The following is a 12,065-nucleotide window of genomic DNA, read 5'->3' on the forward strand; positions in this document are numbered from 1 at the left end:
ACCATCTGATTATCTGATTTTGCTATTTGATCTATTGTTCTCTATCCGGCCTTAGCTTTATAATAAGTTCTCTATTGGGAATAGCCAGTTGGTCTCTGGTACTTGAATTTCCAATTTTTTGCCCCACAAATTTTATTTTGCAAATTAGAACAAATTATTGTTCCTCTTGTAAATACAATCTTTTGACATGAAAATTAATGAGCAAAATTTCCTACATATAGAGATTGATCATGAATAATCATTTCTTTACAAGACCTAATTTGACATTCTTCCAAGATGAATGGTTACTCAAGAGGACTACAACTATCACCTATGTTTTGGGTGTTTCTCCCACTTTTTTGCTAGGAACCAGGGCTAAAGCTTTGCACTTGTAATCACTGATCTAAAATATTTCATGTTGCATATACAAGGGAAATTTTTTACCACTGTATCTCCCCGCATTTTCAACTACCACCAACCTCCCTCCATGGTCTTTAACAATAAAACATTACTCTCTTCACATTTTCCTTCAAGGCAGGCAATGGCCGGACTCCAGTTTCTCCTGCTCGTGTTCCCTTGCTAGCATGGCATGAACCACCAGCAGTTGAGCCATTTTCCTGCATTTCTGGCTCCATGTAAAATCGGGCACGAAAAGCAGCTAAATGTGCATAGTATGCAGGAGGAACTGCATGGAAACCACCAATTTACCACTCGAGTCAACGATTATATATATTCACCAATACTCCATGACAGCAAAAAGAAGAACAGAAATAATGATTATGATTCTTCTGTACTTGGACTGGTCACTCTGGTGGAGACTAATCCAAGCTAAAAGTTGCATGTTTTATAATTTTTCTTTCGGTATATATCAGAAAAACAAGTTGCATATTTGATGAGCCTATGACTTAACAGAAGGTAGCTTTACTACAATTTTTCATTTGTTCGCTACCTTTTTCATCCTTTAACAGAAAAGATTTTGTTAAAACATCACAATTTAATTAAGTTTCACAGCATTGTACTATTTCATTAAGGTTAAGCTCAGATAAACTTTAAAGTGGCAAAATCCATAATATACTAATTAAGGGGCTAATCTCAGTCACCAATGCATTGAGATGCTTTGCATAAATAATACCTACCAACAGAAACGGAGCGTGTACATCTTGCATATGTGTAACATAAATTGTTTGTCAATGACTGGATTCCATCAGCAGTAAAGTTGTTCTCATCCCACAGAACATGGTAGTGAGCAGGCCGACTTGTCCCCTGTCACATCAAAAAGAAAATAAATTTATTTCAATTGGAAAGCAGCATGATCTCAAGATTTGGATATAAATGTAAACATAGCAGCAGGTAAAATATGCAAAGCTAAATCCTCTATTTATCCACTTTTTCATTCTGAATAATTCCATGTTAAGACCTAATAACATAGGGCAGCATCATGTAAAAGCAACAAAGCAAGTGTTACAAAGAGTTGTAGCCTTATTCAAATCTCAAATTCTACATGCATTCCTACTACCTGAAGACATCAAAAATACTGCATCAATACTATTGCCTAGATTAGATTATGTTGGATTTGGACAAAGTGCTTGTTCTGCCCATTGCCTTCATTGGCCTTGCATTAATATGTGCCATAAATTAATAGTAAGTAAACATCAAGTTTTTTAATAGATCATAGAGACAGAAAGAGCTCTACCTGAATACCAGCATGGCTACAGAGATAAAAATCAAATTCTGTTGGATGACAGATTTTAGAATCAACCACAGTGCCTAAAAAATAAAAACAATGTCATCAGATAAATAATAAGCGAAGAAAATTTATTTTAAACAGATATAAATGACAAAAAAAAAAAAGAAAAAAAAAACATAATGTTACGCTTGTGTCCACAAATATAACAGCAAGAAATCATAAACCCTACCAGGTAATATGTTCCCACTCTTGTCTGTGCTGCTCCTATCCCTATGATTGTTAGCAAATAATCGAGTATGGTGTCGTTTTTGTACAACTATGAAAGTCACTGGTGGTTGATAGTTTGGCTCCAGAGAAGCACAAGCCTGCAAGAAAAATTATTTGTTTAATTGTTCCACATAATTTACAGGGGAATATTAAAACAAAATTCCATTCTCACCTTCCGAATTGCATCCAATTCATAAAGCAGAACTTGATAAAATTGCCCTTCACTAACACCATCCCTAATCAAATTAAATGGTATGAGCATCACCATAAGGACTAAAATGCAAAATGTCTTACAATGCATGTATGTAATTCATATGTGCACATAAAGATACAACACACAATTTGCATGCACAAGTGCATGTGTAAATACAGTTATTTGCAGCTAAAATGACTGAATAGAGCAGTAATAGGGTGTTGAGGGTTGACACCACAAGAAAGTTCTAGCCCTGTGCAAGTACTGCGTCAAAAAGGAAATTTTCTGTGTGCCTGGAGTATCAACCTGTAAAATATAATCCTTAGTGGCTTCTGTCCTGTTGCCTTCCTAAAGGAAACCAGAAGATCTCTGCACAGAAGAAAATATTTTATTGATCAAATAGTGGCATTAGAAAAAATTGATGGAAAAAAAAAATAATTCTGACAATTCCAGGGATATTGAATTTCCTATACCTGATCATGCCACCACTAACAGTTCCACGAACTGGATCTTGCCATGTTTTGTACAAGTCTTGTATGAGTTCCTGCCTATGAGCTTGAGCACAAACTAATCCGGCATATTTTGTTACTTCAGGCCAGTCCTGAGAAGCTACTACCTACAGTAGGAATAACATCTTAAGCAACCAGACGGAACTTACTGGGGGAGAAAGTTATAAATGTTAATATGGTAAGAAAGCGTACAGCTGCAATTGAGGGGCTTGAGTCCTCCCCATTCTCTGGGTGAGTTACATCTGCTCCAAATATAATGGTTGGTGTGTCACTGACTAATGGTATTCGGCAGCTAATGGCGTCTAAAAGGACAGTGTTTCTACCACCCATCTGCATCAAGTATGTGGGGAAAATTCAATAATATTTAGGGGATGCAAGCCAAAGGAAAACAAATAAAAATTATTCAGAAAAACGTGGTCATTCTAGCAACTTCATGAAGTACTTTGTAGAAGTATATATCCATACCAGATAAACATCTTATACTCAACTTCTTCAAACATTTGTGAAAAATATTACCTCATATCAAGAGAGTTAATCTAACCTTAACATTAATCTTAAGTGACACATTAGCCAAATACTGCTTGCTGATTTTGTAGACATGTTTTGTAAGACAGCATTGTGATATTAAACCAAGATCAGTTTCACATATCCGCTTAAGATCCCCTGAAAAGGAAGAATCGTATTAAATAAAAATGTCAGTTCTAGACTTCAAGATAATATCTTCAATTTCTTTTGTCGAATCAAGAAAATCAATTACAAACTAAAATAAAAATTTTAAAAGAAGCACAAATATCAACTTTATGAACTATAGCCACCAATACATGAGCACATATGACGTACCATACAGGGATCCATTGTTGTCAGGTAGAATAGCTAACAGAAGCTCCAGTTCTTTTCCTTTGGTTTTGCTCATGGAAGCATGATAAACATGCTTCAAAGCTTTCTCTACTTGATCAGGCCTGGCATTGTAGATTGGAATAACAGGCTCTGGATTGAATTCCTATATGACAGGAAAGATTGGCAATCCAATTAAAAGATAGGTGAGGGAAGAAATAAAGAATGGTTTGATAATGTTTGTACATAGATTTGCAGCTTATGAAAATGTTACCATGCCAGATACTTGGCACATCTGAGCAAGTTCATTGCAAAATCCACGAGCAACACTTTCTTGAACACTCCTTGAAAAGTTAATACATGACCATCGGCTTACAGTCATTCCATTAATCATTTTCTGCACATACAAAAAGGGGTAAACAAAAATGAAACTGACAAAATTTCTGATTTATCAGTATCATCAAATTAGGCTATATGAGAATTAATTCTAGAATTATGAATTCTACAATGAAAAGTCAGAAAACTTCCTGAGACATGCAATGGTTAGTTGATGCCAACAGAAGAAACAATAAGAAAGAAGGTTTTTTCTACTTGCCAAATGTATAGATGCAATAGTAAAGAATTAGTTCAAGTTGATAGATGTCCAGTCATTCACATTAATTCCAGCATTAGGAATCTCCTAGCAGCTTATAGAGATTGCAATTTGTGAGTACAATACCTTATTCATCATGTTCCATTGGCCAACTTGTGGCAAACAGTCCTTTTCCTTTCCAGTTTCATGATATTTCAGCTGCAGAAAGAGTCTAATGAGAGGATATGAAATGAATAATGCTAATTACCTTTCTCCAAATTAATATAGAGACTAGGAATAGAAGAGATGATGAAGCATTACCCAAGGTGCAGGGAGAATTCGAGCCTCAACAGAAGCTAGCTTTTCACTGATTTTGACCCCAAACTCCTTTGCGTAAGGATCTTGATCATAAGCATTATGCTGAACTGTCTGCTTGTGTTTCAACATGCATAGAGGATACAGGGCCATGAATAAAATAAAAACCAAAAAATCATACCATACATGATACAAGACCATAAAGCACTATTCAGCATGCTGCTTGCACAGTTACAAAGAAAAGGGGGGTGGGGGGGAAACAGCCATTTTAAGGAGGCAATGATCAACTGTTCCATTAATTACAGTGATAATTTAATTAAATGAGATTGTGCAACATAACAACATTCCAATGTTCTTCATTTCAATCTCAAGAAGAAGGCATCACATATTTATACTGAATTTACCAGCAAATTCTAACAGTTATTCTCAAAACTCCACCACATGCTGTGAAAAGTAAAAATAATATAATTCCGTTATCTATCTTGCTAGTAGGTCAGGTAGTGATAGCTCCAAAGTTGTCGCATTTTAGTCATTGGCTACATGAAGTGTAAAAAAATCCACTTGCATATCATACTAGGTCCACAGATCTACCATGTAAAGTTTGCACAAAATTACCACTTTGAGAGAGAGAAAATATCAGAAATCACAAGTACCTGCAAAATGTCATTTTCCCGATCCCTTGGCCTTTGGCACGTAACTTTCAATAGGGCAGTAATTTGCCTCTCATTCAACCTTTTTGTATATCGTTGCCCCTCTACAATTTTGCAAGCCTAGCAAAGCAATTCAGATTCCATACAGGGTTTATCTAAAAGAAGTGGAAAGTCAAAATTGAAACTAAAATAACAAGTAGAAACCAAAAAAAAATTCAGTGACCTTCACCTACCTCCATAGGTAGATAGTTTGCCTTCTTCTGGTTTCCTACTTGAAGGCAAGGTAGATGCGTATGTTGAATGGTGAAGCCATACATCTCTTGGAAGTATTCAACTACTGACTTCATAGTCGAGTTATCATCAACAGGAAATCTAAATGAGAAAACCATTGGCAATTAGAAATCCCATGAAGACTTCAACTTTCCATTCTTCCTCATCGAGAAGATAATCCACTAAATCCAATGATCAGATGTAAATAAGAGATAACTAAAACTTACACAAGTTCTCTTGTAGGTTGAGATGTCAATCCTGAGACACGATACTTTCTCCGTGCATTTCCTCTATGAGTTACTTCAACTTTTACTCCCCTGAGGGCCTTCTTAATCTGTTATTCATCGCCAGTAAGATCCTAAATTATATTAAATACCAAGAAAACGATACACACATATCATGACTATATATTAAAGTACCTTAACTCTATCAGAATCAGACAATGGCCTTGATAACACATCCTTGCCTAGAAGCTGGGCAACATACTCAATTACTGGGAGAGGCTCAATGAATGCAGCCGAAGCCATATCTATATTACATCAAAGCAGATGAGAGTTAAATGAAAAAAAAATGAGAGATCAATTATGGATACTGTACAAACTCTTACTAGATGTTCTAACTTATAGCCATTCGCTTACCAATATTCAAGGAGAGGCCCATTTGGGTAGGCCTTATACTCTGGTAAAACCCACACCAGGACTCCAAGCCGTCACCAAGTCGTTGTGCTGCTCTAATATCCGGTGAAAAGAAGGATCTTCCAATGGGGCAGTACCTTCACAGAAAGCGGAGTGAAAATTTTTCAATGCAAGTATGCTTTTTGTATATCCAGGATCTATTACAGTTCCAACACAATCATAGACTTTGTGAGAAATCATACCTCTTTGTTGAGAGCTCCCTCAGTACAATATCAAGAATTTTTAACGCTTCCTGTGGAGCATCAGCACGTTTACCAGCTAAAAAATGACCCAAATGGTGCATATTGGCCCTTGCTACGAACTTGACCACCACTTTGTACTCTCTTTCTCTCCTGAAACATTGTATGTAGGTCCGTGAAATTACTTATTTTATGCACAGATAAACGAAAAACAAAAGTTAGCGCGCATTATATATACAACAAAGAGAAGTTATCCTTTTTTTCAGATTTTTAATTATATTAATCATCAATTTTCTAAATTCTTTGTAAACAACAAAACTTAAATTTAGTCAGTACAGTGAAAATAACATAGATGGCACAAGAGTTAACGAATTAAAATTCAAAAATGGGAAAAAATGGAGCCAAAGCAGATTTAAAAAAAAAAATAAAAATGAAAAGAAAACTTACTTGGGACCATTGATTCCATCGTCTTCATCAACAAGCTTAATCGTGAACTCCTTCCAAGCAAAGGGAAGTTCACCAGCAGTGTACAGACTCTTTCTGCCATCGTAAGCAGGAAGTCTCATTCCCAAGTCAGATTCTTTGTAAAGCCTCACAAGCTCCGCCATGATAGCTCTGTTTGTAGTTCTTGATGCCACTTCAGGAGTTATGGTAACCTGCAGGAATCAGAAGTAAGAGATGACCAAAAGAGCACACAAACAATAAGAACAATATTAATAGTCACATTCGAGACTCATTACTGTTATTAGAAGGAAAAGTATATGAGATAAAACAGAAACCTATTCAATTCCTCCTGCAATGTACAGCGAAAGTAAGACCAACGGCATGTACATATCCATTGTCAGATTAAGGGCCACAAATTTGCAAAGGACATTATTTTGGGCCACAAATTTGCAAAGGACATTATTTTCTTCAAAAGAAGAAAAGAAAAGGCCAAAGGATGAAGCAAAGAAAACCCAACATTAATAATCGGCATCAGCATATGAACCGCCATGTTTAATGCAAGAGGCCAGAGAAAGAGAGAGAGAGCAATAAGAAGTATTCATTGTCAACGTCAGATTAAGGGCCCCGACTGTTAAACCAGAAAATCGATAACCAGAAAAATAAGAAAAAAGCAAGGGAATTCCCTTCCAGTAAATTTACAGCAATGTTTGATTTAAAAACTAAAACAGCATCAAAGACAGTAACTTACATCATACTGGTTCAAGTCCTTGCCTGGTAACTCTGCAAAGAAGTGGTTGGCTTTAACAATGCACTTTGTCCCCAGTTGACCATAACCAGGCCTAGGAGCAAAACTCAATGACTTGCTAGAAGTAGGGAAACCCAAACCCATCTCCATTTCACAAACATTTCCAGCATTTCCAACAGACCCATTTGGAGCACTTGCCAAGAGATTACCTGCTGGATTCACAGGCTTATGTGCCACAGTACAAGGCCTTGAACTGGGTCTCGTACAGACATCTCCTTGATCAGACTTTCTACCACCTCTGCCTCTTCTTCTTCCTCTGTTTTTTGTTGGAGGTGAGGTCTGGCTCTGGGGTTTGCTGTTGTGGGTTTCCTGAGATGGCGGTCCCTTGCCATTTTGAGCAGTTTTGTGGTGTTTTTGAGGTTGGTTCATTGTGTTCTGCAAGTGGGTTTTCATCACCAAGTGCTGCTCTGAGCTCTCTTTCATCTGCCTTATAGGCATTGCTGATTTTATTTTCTCTCCTCTCCTTTTGCTCCTTGCTCGCTGAAGCTTACACGCAACGCACAAAAAGCTGGTGTTCAAAACAGTAAAGATTCACCAAATGGCAGAAATACTCTCTTCTATCCTTTCCACATTTGCCTCACAGATTTGGGATTTTAGACCATTTTCTTCGCTGGGAGAAAAAATAAAACTAAATAAATAAATAAAAGCAGAAGGAAAATGCATGTCAGCCGAGTTACCAAACTTCATAGAAACTGTAAGGAAATAAGAATAATAATGAATGATAGTGCATCATAGTTGTTGACACGAAGTAAAAGGGTATGGGAGATTGCCTAGGCCTTTGTTGCGCATTACAAGCCTTACAATTCCTTTGAAAATTTGGGAACCCAAATAACAAATTAAAAATACATGTCTGACTGGTGATATTGCAGAACCGCTAAATGGAGAAGGAGAGACATAAATACAAGTAATGTACAAACGTTGCAGGCAAGTTTTAATATTGTATATTTTATTTTTGGAGAAAATTGGAATTAAATAATTCCTAGCCTTGAATCTATGCTCAAATTCTAAAAGAACGAAGAAATAAGAAAATGAAAACTCGAAGTCCAAAACGAGACAAACAGCACTGCAACTCCAGAAACAATAAAGTGCAAAGACAAAACTCAACATCACCACTCAAAACCCAAAATCCTTCTTTAGATGGTTCTACTTAGCAAGCAATGACCATGAATCATAGAGACAAAAACAAACAAAATAAAGCAACAAAATGAAAATTAGAAAAAAAAAATGCTAGTAGAAACCCAAGAAAAAGAAATAACCAGTTGACGAAACCATATCCTTAAAATCTGTCCCTACCCACAACTGAAAATCTGCAAGGGGAAAAAAATCACAATGAAGATGAATACACCCAAGCAGATAAAAACACAGGATGTGCATTAAAAAAATAAAAAAATATTTTTTTTTTCTAGAGAGTTTTGAAACCACAAGACTGCACGTAGAAGAAAACAAAAGGCAACAAGAAGAAGGTATATGCAAAGAGAAGGAATAAACCTTGAAAAGGGAAGTGAAATCACTATCCCAAGGATACCCAAAAATTTATTGCCTGGATAGAAATTACCCAACAATAAATACCAAGTCCATAACCACAACTCGCAACACTAAACAACTCCTCACTCGCTCAGTAAACCATGAAATGGAAGAAATCCTAGAGCTTGCAAGAAAGAGAAACACACTCACACACTGAGGTTTTAGAGATGGGGTGGCAAAGAACGTGATTGGATTAAAAGAGAAGCAAAAGAAGTGGAGATAGAGTTGGTATTTTTTTAAAACAAAATAAATAATAATTCAAGAATTCAGTTTTCACAGAGACTACATAAAAGAAAATAAAAGAAAAGAGAACATAGAAGAGAGAGATGATGATGATGATGAAGATGAATCTTTATACACGCATGCAAGTGCTTTTGGTGTTTTCTTTATCACGTGTAAAAGGCTTGTGAGGCCCCTGCCCGCCTCCTCCCCTCCTTCCCCTCCTCTACTTTTATAAATTAGCCTCTGTCTCTCTCTCCATCTCTCTCTCTCTCTCTCTCTCTCTCTCTCTCTGTGGTTCTTGACCGATCACGCAGCCTTGGGGACGTGCCCAGACCAAGTGTATAACGTAACTTAAAAGAGTATATATACTGATATATATAGTTAGAGAAAGAGGAAAGTGATGGTGGGGAAGCCCTCTTAGTTCTTGCTAAAGTCCAAAATACCTCTCTCAGTATCACAACTCAATCATACACGGAAAGATAATTCGAACTTGAAGTCCTCTTCTGATAAAAAAAAACTCGAAGTCCTCTCCCTTGCAGACTTCTCCGTATGTTACATTTCTCTCTCTCTCTCGCTTTATTTCCCTTTTTTCATTTTTTTAATTTTTGTTGGTATCTAGTCCCCATGTAATGCAAGCTTAATTAGCTCTTCCTCCCACAGATCCTTTTTTATGCATTCCTCCACCACCACCTTTCTTTACCTTGGGCAAGTTCTTTAACGGTCCATTCAATGGGTCCTTTAGACATCTGGGTCCAATTTTTTTTAAGTAATTTTTATCTCGTTGTGGACCCCACTTGGCTTTTTGTATTTATGATCTGATGATCATTAATCCGATGGGGTCGTACCTTGGCCCCTACCAATACCATGCGCTCTTTTTAATCTAATTTGCTTTTTCTATAATTGTTGGGTTCTAATTTGTAACGCCAACATATTTTGCTCATCTTTTGATCTTTCAATCACAACACTACATGAGCACTAAGTGGATAGGCAAGTACTTGATGATATATTTAAAAAAATGAAATTATGTGTGAGAAGTTAGGACAATGAAAGGGGGCAAATTGGGTAATGAAAGTTATAGTCATTGTGTATCATGACATACTAGACTTTGAAGGGGAATTTTGGGTCCTACCTATGAGTGCACGTTCTTGGTGGGAAGTCAAGTTAAAGTATATTGAAAGCCCTTTCTTTATCATTTTTTGGGTGGTCTTGAGTGAGATCATTGCTTTTTTGACCATACATATTGAAACAATCATGCATTCCAATCAAATTACCCTTCAATTGATTCGGATAATTAGTCTATTATTTCCTTCAAAACTCAAAACTTTTTATAATTTAATTAACTTCTTTTATTTCGTTACATTTGTTTTTAAACACTTTTAATTAATGTATCATAAAGATATTAAAATTTTAGTTTTTAATGTTCATATTTTTTATGTAGATATATAAGTAATACATGTGTGCATTTTTTATAGTATATTTACTATTTTTTAATCAATTTTTATAATATGTAAATTTATGTCTATTAAAGTTTATTTAATACTCCAATTTATATGGGAATTATAATTTGTAATTTATTAAATAAAATTTAATTATATTTAGCACAATTTTTCAAACAATTTGTTATTAAAATTATAATTTTCTATATAAATAGAATGCAATAAATAACTTTTAATAGTTATATATTTACATCCATTAAAAAAAATTATATTTTAAAGCGAAGTGATGCCTCAAAATTCAATAAAAACACAAATATAATTAACTCAATTTAACTAAATATTTATCTCAAAAATTTAGGATCAATTATAATGATTCTCTTTTTTCACTTTAAACATTTTTAAATTAAATTCTTAACAATATATAATATTTATAAGTAATGTTATATTACTCTCATTCAAGACAGTTACAGCATTAAATGACTGGATAATAAAAATGCCCACAATTTAATGACTTCTTAATGATATATTAAATAAAGGATTTTTTTATATAAACTTTATTTATAATAAATTTAAAATATAAAATACATAATAAAATTACCTATTAAATACAAAAATATATAAAATTACGTACATTAATATATTGAGCTCACGATACAACCGCGCATCACTCTAGCAAATGAAAATCCTATGCATAGGTGAAAAATTAAGCGCAATAAGGAGGAAAGGACCACTTGATCCAGGAGAAAGTCTATGGATTGAAAGGCCAGAAATGACTGGAATCATAACAGGATTTTATAATGAGAGTGGCAGATGTCATGACACACCAACATAAATGAGCATCTACCGTTTTGTTGGACGGTTCTGGATTACAATAACACATAATTCCACGGCACCATAAATGCACCAAATCATTACTCCCACGAGGATTTTGGTGTATATGACCTTTTTCCCTCTATTGTGACTTTGGAAATGAGCATCTCACATGGAACAATCGATGTTTTATATAATTTCTGGCATGATGCATTATCTTGTTTGATAATATTAGATATTTTAATAATTATTAGTAATTAAATATTAATTATTAATAATTAATTATTTATTTATATAATAATTTAAAATATAAAAATAATATTTTTATCTTATTAATTTTAATTAAAATATTCATTTTTTATAAATCACTAAATTAATATCTAAATACTAATATAAATATTATGTCATTAAATAATATAAATAAAATATATAATATTTTAATTATAATTAAAAATACTAAACATTATCTTAAAAATTATTATCAAACATAACTCATATTTATAATAAGAATTGAATTGGAATTAGTTTTATGACTTTGGGGATGGGTATGGTAGACCCATACGGTTCATTTTTTTTAACATTCAACCATATTATGGACTCGGTGATCACCCTTAGAGTATGGACCTCTTTTGTTTTGACATGCAAGTGGGTTTTTGATCATTCCTAATTGCATCA

The 12,065-nt window shown here is 34.6% G+C and overlaps 1 protein-coding gene across 5 annotated transcripts; it reads right to left on the minus strand.

Moving 5' to 3' along the window:
- Nucleotides 1-194: 194 nt before the first annotated feature.
- On the minus strand, nt 195-9,264 carry LOC110673256 (protein argonaute 10). 5 transcript variants are annotated; one of them, XM_021836328.2, is made up of 23 exons: nt 8,887-9,264; nt 8,655-8,705; nt 7,342-8,008; nt 6,597-6,805; nt 6,153-6,302; nt 5,914-6,047; nt 5,695-5,804; nt 5,503-5,609; nt 5,239-5,377; nt 5,009-5,125; nt 4,362-4,469; nt 4,188-4,259; nt 3,744-3,866; nt 3,476-3,635; nt 3,177-3,298; nt 2,828-2,965; nt 2,600-2,742; nt 2,433-2,495; nt 2,106-2,169; nt 1,896-2,031; nt 1,673-1,746; nt 1,116-1,242; nt 195-664 (listed from the first exon to the last, which is right to left on the minus strand). In XM_021836328.2, the coding sequence occupies exons 3-23, from the start codon at nt 7,834-7,836 to the stop codon at nt 474-476; spliced, it is 2,982 nt and encodes a 993-aa protein (XP_021692020.2). In that variant the 5' UTR covers nt 7,837-8,008; nt 8,655-8,705; nt 8,887-9,264; the 3' UTR covers nt 195-473. The 5 variants fall into 5 exon arrangements, with proteins under 5 accessions (XP_021692020.2, XP_058001096.1, XP_021692022.2 ...); XM_058145113.1 differs by lacking the exon at nt 8,655-8,705 and having other exon boundaries at nt 7,342-8,003; XM_021836330.2 differs by lacking the exon at nt 8,655-8,705.
- Between the last annotated feature and the right edge of the window lie 2,801 nt (nt 9,265-12,065).

This window comes from Hevea brasiliensis, chromosome 4 (genome assembly GCF_030052815.1).
Source record: "Hevea brasiliensis isolate MT/VB/25A 57/8 chromosome 4, ASM3005281v1, whole genome shotgun sequence".
NCBI lineage: Eukaryota > Viridiplantae > Streptophyta > Magnoliopsida > Malpighiales > Euphorbiaceae > Hevea > Hevea brasiliensis.

Coding starts and splice junctions, on each gene's coding strand:
- LOC110673256 (XM_058145113.1), bottom strand. CDS start 7,836: ATGCCTATAAGGCAGATGAAAGAGAGCTCAGAGCAGCACTTGGTGATG. Junction 6,806..7,341: donor AGGACTTGAACCAGTATGAT/GTAAGTTACTGT, acceptor TGATTCCTGCAG/GTTACCATAACTCCTGAAGT. Junction 5,126..5,238: donor CAAACTATCTACCTATGGAG/GTAGGTGAAGGT, acceptor TTGCTTTGCTAG/GCTTGCAAAATTGTAGAGGG.